Raw genomic sequence first — 18,471 nt, 5'->3', positions numbered from 1 at the left:
CTTGGTCAATGTATCACTGCACGCCTTCAAACCCCTATGACACTTCCTTAATTTATAATCATGAATGTACTTTATCAATGGTACTCTGAAAATTCACAAATACAGTACACATCCCTTACCTCTCCCAAATCGAGTCAGAATAGCTTGATGAACACTCTAAATACGAGGTGCATTCAAGTTCTAAGGCCTCCGATTTTTTTTCTCCGGACTGGAAAGAGATAGAAACATGAGCATTGTTTTAAAATGAGGCCATGTTCCTTGTCAATATGTCCCAGAGATGGCAGCACCGTACGGCAGATGGAATTTTACCGCCAGCGGCGAGAATGAGAACTGTTTTAAATACTTAAAATGGCGACGTTTTCCATACTTGAACAGCGTGCAATCATTCGTTTTCTGAATTTGCGTGGTGTGAAACCAACTGAAATTCATCGACAGTTGAAGGAGACATGTGGTGATGGAGTTATGGATGTGTCGAAAGTGTGTTCGTGGGTGCGACAGTTTAATGAAGGAAGAACATTGTGTGACAACAAACCGAAACAACCTCGGGCTCGCACAAGCCGGTCTGACGACATGATAGAGAAAGTGGAGAGAATTGTTTTGGGGGATCGCCGTATGACTGTTGAACAGATCACCTCCAGAGTTGGCATTTCTGTGGGATCTGCAGGATGACCTGCATGACGACCTGAAAATGCGAAAAGTGTCATCCAGGTGGGTGCCACGAATGCTGATGGACGACCACACGGCTGCCCGTGTGGCATGTTGCCAAGCAATGTTGACGCGCAACGACAGCACGAATGGGACTTTCTTTTCGTCGGTTGTGACAATGGATGAGACGTGGATGTCATTTTTCAATCCAGAAACAAAGCGCCAGTCAGCTCAATGGAAGCACACAGATTCACCGCCACCAAAAAAATTGTGGGTAACCGCCAGTGCTGAAAAAATGATGGTGTCCATGTTCTGGGACAGCGAGGGCGTAATCCTTACCCATTGCGTTCCAAAGGGCAGTACGGTAACAGGTGCACCCTACCAAAATGTTTTGAAGAACAAATTCCTTCCTGCACTGCAACAAAAACGTCCGGGAATGGCTGCGCGTGTGCTGTTTCACCAAGCCAACGCACCCGCACATCGAGCTAACGTTACGCAACAGTTTCTTCGTGATAACAACTTTGAAGTGATTCCTCATGCTCCCTACTCACCTGACCTGGCTCCTAGTGACTTTTGGCTTTTTCCAACAATGAAAGACACTCTCCGTGGCCGCACATTCACCAGCCGTGCTGCTATTGCCTCAGCGATTTTCCAGTGGTCAAAACAGACTCCTAAAGAAGCCTTCGCCGCTGCCATGGAATCATGGCGTCAGCGTTGTGAAAAATGTGTACGTCTGCAGGGCGATTACGTCGAGAAGTAACGCCAATTTCATCGATTTCGGGTGAGTAGTTAATTAGAAAAAAAAGTCAGAGGCCTTAGGACTTGAATGCACCTCGTACATGAGAGTACTTCTGCGTGTCGCCTCCCTGTTCACCAGGTCACCTGGTCTTGACCCTAGTGGATACCCTCGTGTGAGATGGGCTTACTTTGGACCGATCTTCCACCAATCCACGTTAGTTCAGGTGGCATCTTAGAGGTCAGGGATCAGATTGGCTATCAAACACTTTGAATCTGGAATCCACTCTGCGATGCTTGGGCATCATCAGCATCTCGAATGGGGCTCGCATATGATACTAAGTATGCCTGAATCAGGTGTTTATATGGCTGTAGCCGATATCTCTTTGCTTGCAGACATCCCGGAGCTGGTGGTGCTGAGGGCCCGCGGCCGCGACTGGGACTCTGTGCTGCTGACGCAGTGCGAGAGCACCTGGAGCTACGACTCCGAGATGGTGTTCCACGGCGCCAAGAGCCTGCTGCTGTACACGCTGCCGCTGCTCTTCATGTCGGTCGCCTACTACCAGATCGTGCGCGTCCTCTGGCGCTCCGACACCATACCAGGGCAGGCTCAGGAGACGTCCAGTAGGCGAAGTGTCAGCGCCAACGGCCGCAGCACCAATCCCTACGGTACGTGGCCAACGGCCGCAGCACCAATCCCTACGGTACGTGGTAAATGTCTGACACGTGAAAACACTTACTGTTTGTTGAACAAGACACTGCGCCACCGCTGAGGGAAGGGAGAAAGTACAGCTGCATTTCAGAAACTCTGTTGACACAGGGGAAAAGTAATCGAACACGTCGCATGCTTGTAAGCTCTAACAAGGGAACCTCCCCATCGCACCCCCTCAGATATAGTTATTAGTTGGAAAAGTGGTTAGGCTGAGAAACTGAACACAGATCAATCGAGAAAACAGGAAGAAGTTGTGTGGAACTATGAAAAAAATAAGCAAAATATACAAACTGAGTAGTCCATGCGCAAGATGGGCAACATCAAGGAGCGTGTGAGTTCAGCAGCGCCGTGGTCCCGTGGTTAGCGTGAGCAGCTGCGGAACGAGAGATCTTTGGTTCAAGTCTTCCCTTGAGTGAAAAGTTTACTTTCTTTATTTTCGCAAAGTTATGATCTGTCCGTTCGTTCATTGACGTCTCTGTTCACTGTAATTAGTTTAGTGTCTGTGTTTTGCGACCGCACCGCAAAACCGTGCGATTAGTAGACGAAAGGACGTGCCTCTCCAATGGGAACCGAAAACATTTGATCGGAAGGTCACAAGTCAACCGATTCCTCCACAGTAAAACACGTCTGATATATTCTATACTACACTGGTGACGGCATGTGCGTCACATGACAGGAATATGTTGTCGACCGACCTAACTTGTACCCTTGGCGAATGGGTAAAAAGATTCTTCTACCTTGCCCGATTTAGGTTTTCTTGTGGATGTGATAATCAGTCCCAAAAAGTGATGAAAACATAAGAGTTTGCCACATAAACTGCAACAAATTAATGCAAGAGTTTCACAGTCGCACAGTTTTCCCTGTGCTCTGTCAAAACATATGTTTTTAACGTTTTCAAATTTTTCCCTGTGTAGACCGTCAAATCCTGCATGTGTCCAAGCAAATCTGAACATGTCCTGGAATTTTGGAGAGCAAAGTTGATTATAAGTCCCTATTCTACGGTGCAGTCACCTCGCATAGGACGGATGGACGGACGGACAATAATTGTCTGAAAATAAAAAATTAAAATTTTCCCTCGAGGGAAGACTTGAACCAAGTACCTCTCGTGCCGCAGCTGCTCACGCTAACCACTTTTTTTTTCACAAAACTCCCATTCTCCGATGTAAGGAAGACAAAGAAACCTCTTCTCTGAGTAGAAACTGAACACTGATAAAACTTAACAATTCTTCTTGAATCACACAAATACTTCGTAAGTCGAACACGAGGTTTTGAAAACACTCTTCGTGTAAAATAGAAGTTCCGGAAGCAAGGTAATAGTAAATAATAATAAGCACACAAGCGACTTTTAATTTTCTTCTGTTCGTTCTCGTTCAAAGGGTTGTAGTGGTTCCACATATTTAACCGACACCCATTCTTTCAAAAATGATCTTCAGCACGTTGCCGTGGTACTTCTTGTGGTTGCGATACGTGCTGATTTTTGCATATTCACACTTCACGTAAACGCGGAATTCTATCTCGTTGTCCGACCCAAGGCTGTTGATGATATAACTAACGTATTTTCCCAGTAACCAGCTAATGGCGTTGGTTTTTAATTTCGGAAAGTATGTCATATCTGGTCTCAGGAGGAGCGATGGCGTTATATATTCCGTCAAGGATCTGGTGAGTAAGGCGATTTGTTGCCTGATCCAATTCCAGTTATTCACATTGCCGCCACAGGTGAATCTGTGGATGAGTGTATCCACCAGATTGCATTTTCCACAAAGGTGTGTCTGGTTTAAACCGATGCCATATAGTCTCTCGTTGGTGCTGATGACATTGTTAACTGTTTTGTACCATGCGGAAATAGCGTCTGTAGATAGCCCGGCATAGTTGATGTTCCGCCAGACAGCTTTCCAGTCACAATTAGGGAATTTCGTTTCAATTTTTTTTTCTGCCCTCATTTATCTTCCTTTCAAGTATGATGTCGCGTGCTGTGATACATATGTTGCTTCTGATTTCGTCACTAAGATAACTTGCTTCGAGGAAAAATTTCCTCACATACTGCAGACGGGCATTAATCCTTCGCACATCAATCTCTTTTTTATTTTTTTATTTTTATTTTTTTGCATCATAAACTTTTCACTTAAGGGAGGACTTGAACCGAAGACCTCTCGTTCCGCAGCTGCTCACGCTAACCACAGGACCACGGCGCTCCTTACCACGGGACAACGGCGCTCCTGAGCTGACATAATCCTTAACGTTGCGTACCTTGAGCGTGGACTACTCAGTTTGTATATTTTGCTTTTTTGTCATAGTTCCACACAACTTCTTCCTGTTCTCTCGATTGATCTGTGTTCAGTTTTTAAAGGCCTATCCACTGTGCCAACTTATAACTGAATCTGAGGGTGGTGTGATGGGGAGGTACCGTTGTAAGAACAAATGTTGAGTACTGCACACAATCACACATTCAGAGTGGATTCAGGTGCGGGCGGTCGCTTCTTTGCAGCGCTCCCGTCGTCCGCGAGCTGCAGCAGCCGTCGCAGCACGGTCAGCAGCAACGCGGCCACCGAGGTGCAGCTGCGGTCGCGCCGCAAGGCGGCCAAGATGCTGGTCGCCGTCGTCGTCATGTTCGCGCTCTGCTACCTGCCCGTCCACCTGCTCAACATCCTCAGGTACGTCTGCCGAGCAGGTTGGTGCGCGCTGCTGCTTTAACACGTCGCCCAATCCTCTCGTGGCGCGTAGAGTGCAGTACACAGCTCCACGAGGGCCGGGCTAGTCATAGCAACTCTGGCTATGAAGCTGCGAACTGTAAGAGTATTCCACCGTCTCGTTCTCTTCGTTTGTCAACTGAAGAGCAATCTTCAACTGATGAACAAAGAGGTCGATTGTTGAAATCAGAACTCTACGAGTACCGGTTACTTGATGATAGCCCGCAATTTCGACTGCACATCAGGTTGGATTCCTCGTGCACGATGGTCAGTGGGCCTGAAAATGGCGTAGTGGAACCTCGAAACCGACCATAAAATAAATTACATTCAAAACAGAGATAGCTGAAGGTGTTCTTTATTTTACATTGTCCCTCAACCGCTGGAACCAGGTTGGTAGGTACTCAGAGAGCGAACAGGATAAGGTTATGATTGTGGATGGGGCCACAAACAATTACTGTGAGTTGTACAATCAAACACACATCTTTATGCTTCTAAGAACCACTCATTTACACATTGCTTTAAGAGATCACAATTAAACAATACTGCTGAGGGCCTAGTTAAAGAACTTGAGATGCTTTCTCGGCTGAAGGTCCAAAACGACACCAAAAACAAGAATGGCTGAAGGCCTGGCGCAGAAATCAAAAGCAATTAAAAATAGAAGGTAAATTAAAAAAAACATGTAATTGAAAACAATTAGGACTGAAGCCCTACACTACACGTCTGAAGAACAACTATAATTAAAACACATGAATAAACAATTTTTCTAATCAAGAAATTTCTTTTTAAACTTACAACAGAATGGCTAAAAGCCTAATTAAAGAAATATTAACTTATTGTACGGCTGAAGGCCTCAAACAAATTTGAAACAACTGCTGAAGGCCTGAACAACAAGTCAGACAAACAATTTAAAATGAACCCCTTCCTGCTTACAAAAAAATTTCCTTTAAAGAATACACAAAGCTCAAGGCGTTATCAAATTGAGTTCACGTAAATCCTCGGCTGAATCCCACACATAGCACATCGATCAACTAACGGGTTAGGGCCTGGATTACAAACAATTTCAGATAGAACAAATTTTAAGGAAAATTTTTTTAAAGAAAATCGATTTTCAAAATTTTAATTTAACACGACTGAAGGTCTTTTTGTAAAATTTAAAAGAAGTTAATTAATAAACGGCTTAAGGTCTCGCACACTACTTCAAACTAAAATGAAAATCACAATCTAAGACAAACAGAACAAGTGGTGGTCAGAAGTGTTCCAAGGGTCGGCCTGAGAAGGCAGCTCAAACGTAACGCGAGGTCAGACAGGCAGCCAAGAGTTGAAGCTAAATAACTGGATGGCAACCCAAACTAGGGATGGCCCAATGACCGACCAACAATTCAACTAATTCCTTTCCGTCCGACCAACGGCATAACGATCGAAAATATCGGCCAAGAACGAGACTACGAACAGCACTACGTCTTCAGAAATTGCCGTTTAAAAACAGCCAAGGGAACAATAACCATTCTAAGCAAATACGAACCAAACAACTTAACAGGCTGTGGAACTACACGCCGTGCCTGACAGCATCAACACGACGAGGAAAGGCACACTGCCGGAAAAGTACGCTAACGACCAGGGCAGATAACTGGGGCATTAACGGCCACAGGGCAGAAAATACCGCTGGTGCACTTCACTCATAAGTAACAGTCAACTAAATAATTAATCACAGTATAAGAAGATAACTGAAAGATTTCGCTGACCCCAACACATCATACGCTGCTGCTAGCCCGAACGGCCCAGGGACCAACAACCCGCAAATGAACGAAGAGATGTCACAATAGTTGAAGCTTCATAACAGGTTAACTGATCACTCAACTTCAGTGTCCAGCTTTGTCGCTCTCGCTGCTGGCGCCTCACGATCCGACAGCGCGTGCACGCTGCCAGCGCTCCTGGCCCGACGTTGCGCCGCCTTGAGATCCTCGCTGCTCCGTCCCTACCGACTGACTGCCACACACAGCACCATCACCCGGAAATACTAGCGGTCCCTCAAAGATAGTACTACAGTACTAGCATCGATAAGCGCTGTCCGCAGCGTCGTGCGGTAGCGTTCTCGCTTCCCACGCCCGGGTTTCCGGGTTCGATTCCCGGTGGGGTCAGGGATTTTCTCTGCCTCGTGATGACTGGGTGTTGTGTGATGTCCTTAGGTTAGTTAGGTTTAAGTAGTTCTAAGTTCTAGGGGACTGATGACCATAGATGTTAAGTCCCATAGTGCTCAGAGCCATTTGAACCATTTTTGATAAGCGCTGCTGCTGCCACTCAAAGAGGCAAGCCAGCAACTTTGTTACGCCAGTAAGTAAGGAAGAAACAAGACGCCACTCAATGTGACAAAATGCCAAAGATCAAACGGCATGAACGCGAGCTGCACACGGCTCAACCACTTTGTTCAAAGGTGGACTTGCAGAGACTAACATGAGTCGAGTGCTAACCTGATCTGCGTTGTACTTTTCATAATAGCGGCGTTCCGATAGATGGATAAACGGAATAACGTACCTTAGTAAAATGTTGTTTTCAACCATTTATTTGTGATACAAATGTGTTCACAAAACACTGAATGGAGATAGTATGAACACAGTTTACAGCATTGTGTACATTAAGAAATAGTTCGAAGCCGATGGCTATTAACATGACAATGAACCCTGTCATAAAGAAGCATCTTTTAAGCAATAGTTTGTGGGTACTAACAGACCTGATGTGGACTGGTCTGCACAGAGTCCTTGCATGAACCCAGCTGAACACCTCTGAGGTGAGTTAGAACGTCGATTTAGCTCCGGACACCGGTGCCCAAAATCACTACCTTATCTAGTTTCGGTTCTTGAGGAAGGATGGGTTTCCATTACTCCAGAGGCGTTTATTTACCTTGTTGAAAGTGTCCCCAGAAAAATCCAAGTCGTCGTAAAGCCGAAGGGTAAGCGTATTCCCATAATAATGTAACTAACATATGTCCGTCTCCTTTTAATCTAATAGTGTATTCGTATAAAAGAAAGGCCCGAGTTAACTTCTAGAGCGACTCGTGGTTATCAGCCGTATTTTATAATAAATATTGGAATCTGAAAACATCAAGAGCTTCTCAGGAGCGTAGTTTTCCTGCTCAGTGATGAACGAGGATGCAGAGACAGTAATATTTTAAGATGTTCTTAATTTTATTTGATGTTGGTGAATTCGGCCGTGAGCTAAGTGGGGTTGGTCGCTTATCTCAAGGGCAGAAGGGTAAGTAGCGCAGCCACTGAGAGGTTAGGCGACGTCAGAAGGGGAACTTATTTTCGTTTGTTCTTCAATAGTGAACAACTCATGGGCATTTGCGACTTTCATCTATCAACAGCTATGGTACAAATTTCAAATGGAAGTAATGGGGATTCTTGAATGCGTATTATATAGATGGTCCTCTTCAAATACTGTACATACACTGACGAGAAAAAAACGCAACAACAAAAATCTAATTATGTAGAGTAATGAAATTATGGGGATACATTTGTCTAGGTACCACATGTAAATGATTAACATTGCAAGATCACAGGTTAATGTTAATTCCAAAATAAGCCATTGCAAATGTGAAATGCTGCTACAATAATACTTGGTGTAACCACCAGAAAGTTGGATGCAAGGAAACGATGTTGAGTACGACTTCTTACACAACGGTAAGGAGTGATGGGGTACAGAGCTACGCGGCAACTGTCATCGTAGTAAAGCTGGACAGGAGCAGAAATGATTAGCGAACAAGTGACACGGCAAACAGAAGATTCACTTGTATTTCTTAGAATGAAGGAAAACTCAGTGTAAATAGAGCAGCAAGAAACAGAGTCCCGCTATCACAATGTATACAAGACGAAGCATCAAAAAAAAAAAAAAAAAAAAAAAATCGGTAAAATGGCTCTGAGCACTATGGGACTTAACATCTATGGTCATCAGTCCCCTAGAACTTAGAACTACTTAAACCTAACTAGCCTAAGGACATCACACAACACCCAGTCATCACGAGGCAGAGAAAATCCCTGACCCCGCCGGGAATCCAACCCGGGAACCCGGGCGCGGGAAGCGAGAACGCTACCGCACGACCACGAGCTGCGGACGAAGTATCCCAGGCTAAAGTACAGACGGTGATGAAGTAGCCGCGAGCAGGCGGGGTCTGTGTAGCGTCACTTTGCGGAGCGTCTCAGAGAGAGAGTGGGTGTGACCCGCTGCCGTTGATCATATTATATTACGGCAGCAGAGGGCGGTCGTTGTACCGAGCCGCTAGAGGCGTGGGCCAGCGGGCGTGCTCCATTGGATCTGCCGGATCCCGCAAGTCCGTTACTGGAGTTTGAAGTAAACTTGCACTTCTGTTGCTATGACGCCAGTGGGCTGGTATCAGTACTTGATACCACAAGCAAACGTGTATGCATTGTGTCGTACAGGTGCCGAGTGTCGGGTTATGGGATGGAGGTCCATGCCTGTTGTACTGTAGGTGAGCACAAGGACGGTTGCTGTTGTTTGCGGATGACCCTGGAGTTAACGTCTGATAATGACCCACATGTGATGGACTGGAGACAGATCCATTGATCGAGCAGACAAAGGCCACATATCGACACTCTGTAGAGCATGTTGGTTACAACAGCGGTGTGTGGGAGAGCGTTATCCTGTTGGAAAACACACTCTTGGAATTCTGTTCATGAGCGTCAGTAGAAAGCACAATAGGCCGAATCACCAGACTGACCAACAATTTTGACGTCGAGGTGCGTGGGATAACCGCAAGAGGGCTCCAGCTGTCATACAAAATCGAACGCCCGACCATAACTTCAGGTGTAGGTCCAATGTGGCTAGCACACAGACAGGTTGGTTGCAAGCCGTCAACTGGCCTCCTTCTAAACAACACACGGCCATAACTGTCAGAAAGGCAGATTTAGCTTTTATCAGAAAACACAATAGACCTCCATACTGTCCTCCAGTGAGATCTGAAGTTACAAAAGGAGGTGGTTTGTGGTCAGTGGAATACACTCTATAGGGCGACTATGTCGGAGATGTGCTTGAGGTGACCGATTTGTAACAGTTCGTTGTGGCACCAACTGCTGCTCAGGTTGCTTCTGCAGACGCAGTACGATGCGCCAGGGCCATACGGCGAACGAGATTGTCTTCACTCTCGATAGTGCCAGCGGTCATGTACATTGGCTACATTTGTGCCCAGTTTTTCTGCCCTATTTAACCACCTTGATGAATTCAGTGAGATGTTGATAATGGCCTCATTCACCTTAAAAGCATTCATAATTAACATCTACTCACCAAGTCCAATCTCATAGGAGAACGCTCTAGACCGTTACGGCATATATTTGAAGTGAAGTTTGTTTGCATCCTCATAGTGGCACTATCAGTGCCACTCTTATGCGACTAACGCGAAATCTGAATAGACATCATCTTTCAGATGTAGGAACACGCCTATCTACTTTTCGGTTACTTCGCACAACTCCTTCTTGGTGTCGCGATTTTTTCTGCGTCGGTGTATTTGGAGTGAGGAATTAAATTAAATTAAGGCAGTTTCAATAAAACGCAATAAGTTAAAAGAGGAATTACTTTCAAGACTTTTAGTTAGTATTTGTGAGCGTGCTTCATAATCCATAATGCATTTAAATCTAAGTGAATTACAATTATTAATCAGCTAATCGTCTGCTCACACAGACAACACATTAACACTTTGTCAGGCACTTACTGTGTCACAACTGAGGGTTGCAGCATTCGGAAGTAGTGAAAAGGCGACAAAAATTATTACCAATAGTGCTGACTTTTTACATGGGAGCCGGCAGCCAATTTATCGTCACCTTTCTGTAGGTAGTCTTCTGGGGCTCATAATATCTTAGTTTAGGGAGGTTACCAAATAATAACAAAATTGGTACTATACGGCACGAGTTACCGCCGCGCAATGTCAGTATCGGCTCTTGGACAAAAAACGTTGACAATCATTGGTGTATATGTTCAAATGTGTGTGAATTCCTAAGGCACCAAACTGCTGAGGTCATCGGTCCCCAGACTCACACGCTACGTAAACTAACTTATGCTAAGGACTTTGCCATGCCCGAGGGAGGACTCGAACCTCTGGCGGGAGGCGCCATGCAATCCGTGACATGGTGCCTCTAACCGCGCGGCCATTCTGCGCTGGCGTGGGGTATGTGATTCACCTCACATGCATAAGTAATCATGAGACACATTTGTGCAAAACTGTTACCGTCTTCGCTGAATGTCAACTGGGGGAGCACTAGACAACGCTTTTGGTACAGTAGTAACAGACTGAAAAAATATATCAGTTCACCATTGAAATACTGAATTTTTTGATTGTTACTTAAGTTTTATTCACTATTATTGCTCTATATAACAATGATCTTTCCAAAAAGTTAAAACGGTGATTCTTTAATCTGTGTAATTTTCACAATTCTGATTGCATTCTTATCCACTGTCAGATATGCTATCTATAGTGCATTGGCTTCCATGTTATTACACGGCGGTTCTTACTACTTTAGTAATTAACAAGTTCCGCCCATCCCTTAAAGTATGTATGCTAGTTTTGACATATACTGAAATATATAAACTATACTGAAATATATAAACTACTAAAAATAGTTTATATATTCCTGGAATTTTGAGATACCTTTGATTATTGCTTAAAACATAGGTCATAAATTGTTCTCACTTTCCTGGTGTTCTTAGAAAAGTGAAGCAATTAAAGAAAACAGCATAAGAATACTGAATTTCATTTTGCTATTTTTTAACTTTCCTCCCAACATTTACTCCTTCAGTATGTACCCGTGAAATTATTTTAAGCGAGGTTAGGAGTTAACTGTCCTACAATATGAAGAGATGACTCAATCTGGTTTTCTGCATGCGCAGGTACACCATGGACATTCCGCAGAATGATGCGACGAGCATCATTTCGATGCTGTCCCACTGGCTGTGCTACGCTAATTCAGCAGTCAACCCCATAATCTACAACTTCATGAGCGGTGAGTACAAACTTTTTTTCGCCTTCATCGCAGAAACTGAAATGGCCTACCGTATTTGTGATTTCTGACATTTTTCTATAGTTCACCAACAACGGTCTATAAGAAAACGAAAGGCAAGACTGAGATTCACTCGAAGAATCTTAGGGACATGTGTCTCATCCACGAAAGAAATGACTTAAAACACGTTTGTAAGACTGATTCCTGCTTGCTGCCTTCGCAGGTGGGATTAATCGAGTAGGTAGAGAAAATTCAACGGAGGGTTGCGTTTTTCCTTCAGAGATTCGTGGAGCAAACGCGGGAGTGCTTGAGATTTTCCTAACAATGGCAGACGCTTCGAGAGTAGTGATGTGCATAGGGGAGAAGATAACTGTTAGTTTTTCGAGACCGCAAGTAGCCTCAATTATATATATTGTAAGCTGGCTTTGCGTAGATATAGCTCTGGATACTGGTTATCTGCTGAAAGGTGGTTTTTAGATGGGAACTGTCGGTTATAGTTGCGCTGAAGATTTGGGAATTATTTGTTTTGTGAGGTGGCTGAGATTTAGAAGACAACACAGGGTGACATTTTCATTTTCAATTCAAACACAGAATTTTTTTGCAACCTTACCCTGAATACTCAATGATGATAACTGTGATGGTTTCTGGTAACTGTAGATAGAAATTAATACGCGAGAAGTACTGGAGAGACTGTTACATGAATAATGGAAGATAGATACAGATTTATGATTGATCTAATTGTTGCTATATGGAAATTAGTAAGATTTCAGATAAGCAGGACAGGTGGAAGTAGGTTGTAATTGGTAGGACAGATATGGTTCAGGGCCTTTAATCTGGTAGATGGGGTAAGTCCTGGGATAGGATTTTGAGTATTTGGAGATGTACGAAATTTGCTCATACTGATTCATGTGTAGATAATTTTTCATTGAGTGTCAGTTCGAATTGTTTTAGAGTGTACGTCTGTAAATTGTGAGGTAAAGGTCTAGAGGACAGAGTGTACGAATTGTTTTTTCCTAATATTCTTCCTTGGATGTTTGTACGTTTGGTTGGCTGGTTTGTAGGAGTTGAATGAGATCACTGAATGACAGGACCCAAAGGCTAGCATGTGGAGTGGATGCGTCGATTTCTTTTTTACTTATCTGGTTTTTACACGATGCGTCGGTGAGATGGTAGCGAGCAGCGATTTTCAGCCTTTATGTAAGATAACTGAATAAATAAAAACAATGAAATGGTGGCATGTCTTGTATCCAGAATTATAAGGATGACGGTACATTATGCTTCTGATAATATTTCGTAGGTGAGTTGCTTGGATGCGTGCGCGATTGCAGGTGCAGGTATTAAGAGAGGATGTGGTGTGCGTTTTGGGACAGGTCGAGAGAAGGGATGTATGTCGTAAGAGGCGATTAGCATTAGAGATACGCAGGACAAGTACGGATTGGAACATTCAATGGGGTCTAGTACCATTGATCTCACTAGGAGTTGAAACATTTGAACTACAATAAATGGAGTCCTTGAGAATAATGAGGCATGGGTTGGACACGAAGGACATGACTGTAATCCGCAGCTCGCTTAGAAGCTACTGTATGACGACATCGGAGCAATTTCTTCGTAATACGGTCCTGGGGGAAGAGAGGCATCGGTGGCTTTCGAGAGAATAAATACATTAATAATACATGACCCATAAAAGCAAAATTAAAGTGTGATAATGTAATGAGAGTTAAGCCTTACTTGTGGCTTAGATTAAGACAGGATGGAGCCAGCAGACGGAGCTCAGTGCAGTGTTAACTTCAGAGCAATGATTGGACATTTGGCGCGCGGCCCAAGTAAAACGGGACATACACAGATCATCCTAAATTTAGCTACGCAATTGTACGGTCTGTCGCGATAGCGCGGTCGTATCGCATGTAGTGGTCTGCAAAACAGCGGATAATTATAGCAAACTGTGTCCACAGGCGACGGAACTGCGTGTCTCCAGATAGTCTGCTAATATTAGCTGGTTCACAGGGAAAATAAACAACCGTATCTCCCTTTAAAGATGAGGTAGCTGAGAAAGTAGAATTTACAGTTACCATCACAGTACTTCAGTGTCTCTCTAGACTACACCATGTACTGATACTGATTTCTATATCCACGATATCAGCATCAAAATAGCAGTCGTCATACGTCAACCCACAATGGTACGTAGGAGATACAGGTTTTGATTCTTCCTTTTTTCCTATAACAGAATTTGGCGATTATAGACCGCTTGGAACCTAAAACAAAGGTACAATTTTTTTCTTGCCAGAACTTCTTCGTTCGTTGGCTGATGACCTGCCACTGTCCATTTGACATCACCCTCCTAGTTTGTAAACTTTTTTGTTGATCAGGAAATTTTGCAGTATTGATCAGTAGCCTGAAACATTCACTGTCCTGTACGGTGTGTCCTTTGACTTAAGTTTTCTCAAGTTCCTTCTTATATTCCAGGAATTCTGTAGTGTTTTTAATTTGGAAATGAAATTAAAATTGTTTTGGTGGTCTGTACATTCTGTAAATATGAACGTAAAAGAAATTCCTTATTAACATAACATAAATCTTATTTTGTTCTATCAGTCAGGAATTCTGTTGTTCTAACATGCCTAGCCAATGGCAAATTTGGAAAAGTAAATACCAATCTCAGGTACGTTCAAATTATAATTATGGCTTTTATCATCATCATCATCGTCATTTTTACTATTAGGCTCTTCGAGCAGCTCTGAATTCAATGCATCTTTGCGTCAGTCTTCCTGGGTCTCTTCGGCAAATAGGTCTGGCACTGCTATTTTTGGAATCCTTAAATTGTCTATTCTTTGTAAATACTATTCCGGTTTGCTTCTACATTCGTCCAGCATTACCAGTCTTTGTAAATGATTCTGTACGTCCTGGCAAGAAGTCTGTCACAGTAGTGCACTAAGGAATTTCATTTCTACGGCTATTATATGACTGTGATCTTTAATGTCCACATTTAACTACCCGTACAGAATAACCGGCACTGTCATGAACTGGTACAGCTTCAGTTGCATTTCGGTCGGCTATGTTCTCAGTGTTCTTCAAACTGCTCTGCACATTGCCTGGTATCTTCTTACTGTATTATTTATCTGCCTGTCGCAATCAAACGAGATATTACAGCCTATATAATGAAGATATTTAAACTGTTCTAAAATTCTGTCATCGAAAATGATCTTTGTTCTTAGTGAATGTCTGGCCTGAAATGCTATGGTTGCTGATTTTGAGCTAGAAGTCTGAAAGTTATATTCCTTACAAATATAATGTTGTAAATGAATAGCTCTTTGAAGACTATCTTCAATTTTTTGCATAATAGCGAAGTCCTTAGCATATGGCAGCGCATTTGAAGTGGTCCTTCCTACTTTAAATTCAGGTGTTGCGTGATCCTTCCATCCATCCATACAAATGTTTCAAACCGTGTGTGACACTAGAAACCCTTGTATTACTCACTGAATGGCTCATACATAAATTGAATCTGAAGCATGTGCTTTTATATGAACTTTTTATGTAGATCTCCAGTCTCACTTTATCGAAGGCCTTCTCTAGATCTACAAACATCACATAGGTGGGCAAGTCGTATTCTCTTCTCTTGTCTATTACCTGTTCCGTAGTAAATACATTATCAGTACAAATTCTTCCTTTTCAGAACCCTTCTGTTCTTGCAATAGTGCCTCTGTTATTGACTTTATTTGATTACCAGTGTATAGTTTATACGTTGAATTTAATATACTTATACCTCTGTAGTTTCTAGGTTCTTAAATGCAGAAGTAGTTGCTGTTACGCCTTTTTAAGTGCGATTTTTCCACTGCGTCAGATGATCCATAGTTTCAGTATTTAAACTGTAAACTCTTCTGCAATGTCCTGTAAATAGCGGAATACGTAAAGTAATCTGTATTTACTGAAATTTTTAGCGCTTTCGTCTGGAGAATGTTATACGAGGGTTGCCGAGAAAGTAATGCAATGCATTTTTTTCTCAGCCGGCAACAGTGCTTCGAACGCGAATCGCTACTTACGTATTATTTGAACTCTCCTGACGGAGCGCGCTAAGTTTCCCTCACTTCCGACAGATAGCGTAGCTGTATGCCGTCTGTGGGTGAAGTATGTTACAAACAACATACCGACATTGAATTTCTCACTACAAAGAAAGAAACTATGGCGAATGTTCACAAAGGCTTGTGCAAAGTCTATGGGCATTTGCCGTCGACAGAAGTACAGTCGCTGTGCACGGAGGGCGAGGTCATCAGAAGGCGGTTCGGCGGAGCTCCACAATTTGCAGCGGTCGGGGAGATCATCCACGGCTCTCACACCTGACAGCCCTGACCTAGCCCCCTCGGACTTCCACTTGTTTAGGTCATTACAGGATGCTATTCGTGGAAGACATTTTGAGAACGACGAGGAGGTGATCCACACAGTGGAGCACTGGCTCCGCCTCCAGGACAAGGATTGGTACCGACAGGGCATACAGGACATGAAAGGGATGGAAGTTACGTGGAAAAATAGGATGTGTATATAAAAAACCATTCTTTCGCGTGTGTAGTTCTCATTATGTGTAGTAAAGAACTGTTTCAGAAAAAAATGTGGTACATTACTTTTTGGGCAACCCTCGTACATTCTGCTACCTAATGACACGTAATAAACTTACACACACACACAGACACACACACACACACACACACACACACACACACACACACACAAATGAAAACAGTTTGCAGTCGTTTGATATGGCAACGCTAGAGTTGCACTGTTTGCAGTTTATGACTGGTTATCGAAGATGGAATATTCTTCGTTTTATAAACTTGCAGACTCAGTGTTGTAGCGACCGGTAAGGTGAACAAATGCGGGTAGGAAAATGCTGCAACACGAATGGATCCTATTTGGAAGGAACTTGCCGCCGAGGATAGCAACTAGAAAGAAACTGTGTTGTTTAAGCCACAATGAGATATAAGGTAAGGACGAAGAACTGAACGGCCGTTAAATTACGTGTCTGAAAATTCCTGACGGATTAAATTTGTGTGGCTCAGGACTCGAAACAGGCGCATTTGCCTTTCGCTGGTAACTGCCTTACCGGCTGAGCAAGCTAGTTTTCCGAAATATTCCTTCTTACGAGAGTGCCAGTCCTGTAACGTTTTCAGGAGGACTTGCATGGAGTTTGAAGTTACGAGAAAAGATACTGGAGGAAGTGGAGCCGTGAGGCCGGGTCGTCAGTCTTCTGACAAACAGTTTTAATCTGCTGCCAGTAAGTTTCATATGAGCCCTCACTCCGCTGGAGAGGGAGAATAGATTCTGATCGCTTTGAGTATAGCGGTCATATAGCAGGAGAGCCATCTATAAACACCCTGTGAAATATACACTTTACAAAATATGACGTAGAGAGTACCAGTGGAGCAGTATTTTATCGCTATCATAAACTACTTGTGCAACCGACGGAGACAAATGACTGTCGCTATAGGTTTTAGTTCTCTTCAGGAGGTCCAGGTAACTGGTAATCCATACCTTAACTAATGTAAAATTTATTCATATGAAAACTGCCTTTATCAGAAAATAATTATTGCTTGTAGATTACACATTTCTTAAAACTTTAACAGAATTTCTAAAAATATTGATTAGTTTTAAGATAATAATTATTTTTGCAATAGTGTACGTGAAAATAAAAAAAAAACTGTCTACATCTTTCTGTTTGTGTAAGGCTTGAACTTCTTTGAGGTTTACAAACTGGGAACAACCGCCGTGTTTGTGCAATACTCACGTGAGTATATCCAGTAATTTTGAACAAATTCTGGCAAACAGAAGCTAAGAAAAATTAGACTTTATTCGTAAAAAAATACAACATACGGGAAACAGCCATTAAGGCTATCAACATATTCCAGGTCCTAAGAGCTCATCTTCAATGTCCTTTTTTCTGCTCGTCTGCGTTGTCTTGCCCTTGTTTCAATGTCTCCAATAGCTCTCTCTGATGCTCTAACTCGTTCTTTATCTAAATTTAACATTTGTTTCACTGTGAAAGTACCAACAATTTGTAAAAGTCTTTTCAGGGCTTTACACCTTGCAATATTTGTTTCACCGTGAAAGTACCAACAGTTTGTAAAAGTCTTTTCAGGGCTTTACACCTTGCAATATTTTCTTCATTGAACGTCAAGACAGCGTAAAAGACATCAAAATGCAGTGTACTAATTGGTGCAAACATTAGCTTTGGATTTATGGCCCAGTTAACGCTGTTGATGGACTCTTTAGGATTCTGAGGGCGACCATCAAGACATTTCTTCAATAGTCTTGCATCTGACAAATCTCTGAAAGTTTCTTTCAAGATCTTCAATATGGCAAATGGTATAGTTAGTCCGTATTTAAATTTCTCATCTTTTTGCTGTGCTCTGTTGTATTTGCACCATGAATCACTTTATGGAGGGCAAAGGCCATGATTGAGTTTACCCATATTGGAGAGAGGTGAAATGAAACTGTTCACACAGCTTTTATCGTATCTTCTACGCTACTAACGTTATTCCCGATGGGCATGTCATAATAATTTTGGATTTTAACTGTGATAGGTACTGTGAGTATGTGTAATTTTCAGTCGTCGCATCTTTGTACCAATTCGCTTTTGTACGTTACCTATGCACCCCAATTTATTGACAGTTACGTTTTCTCCATATGGCTTCCTCAACTGCTTTGA

General features: G+C 42.9%; 1 protein-coding gene across 1 annotated transcript in view; it reads left to right on the top strand.

The window, feature by feature from the left end:
• Window positions 1-18,471, top strand: part of LOC126092718 (orexin receptor type 2-like) — a 120,186-nt gene that overhangs the window by 46,860 nt on the left and 54,855 nt on the right. Inside the window, exons 3-5 of the mRNA XM_049908441.1 lie at window positions 1,777-2,053; window positions 4,597-4,743; window positions 11,671-11,783. Coding sequence (XP_049764398.1) covers window positions 1,777-2,053; window positions 4,597-4,743; window positions 11,671-11,783 — 537 coding nt within the window. The remainder of the gene's footprint in view (window positions 1-1,776; window positions 2,054-4,596; window positions 4,744-11,670; window positions 11,784-18,471) is intronic.

This window comes from Schistocerca cancellata, chromosome 7, assembly GCF_023864275.1.
Source record: "Schistocerca cancellata isolate TAMUIC-IGC-003103 chromosome 7, iqSchCanc2.1, whole genome shotgun sequence".
Classification (NCBI taxonomy): domain Eukaryota; kingdom Metazoa; phylum Arthropoda; class Insecta; order Orthoptera; family Acrididae; genus Schistocerca; species Schistocerca cancellata.
This window is presented reverse-complemented; position numbering and strand designations above follow the sequence as displayed.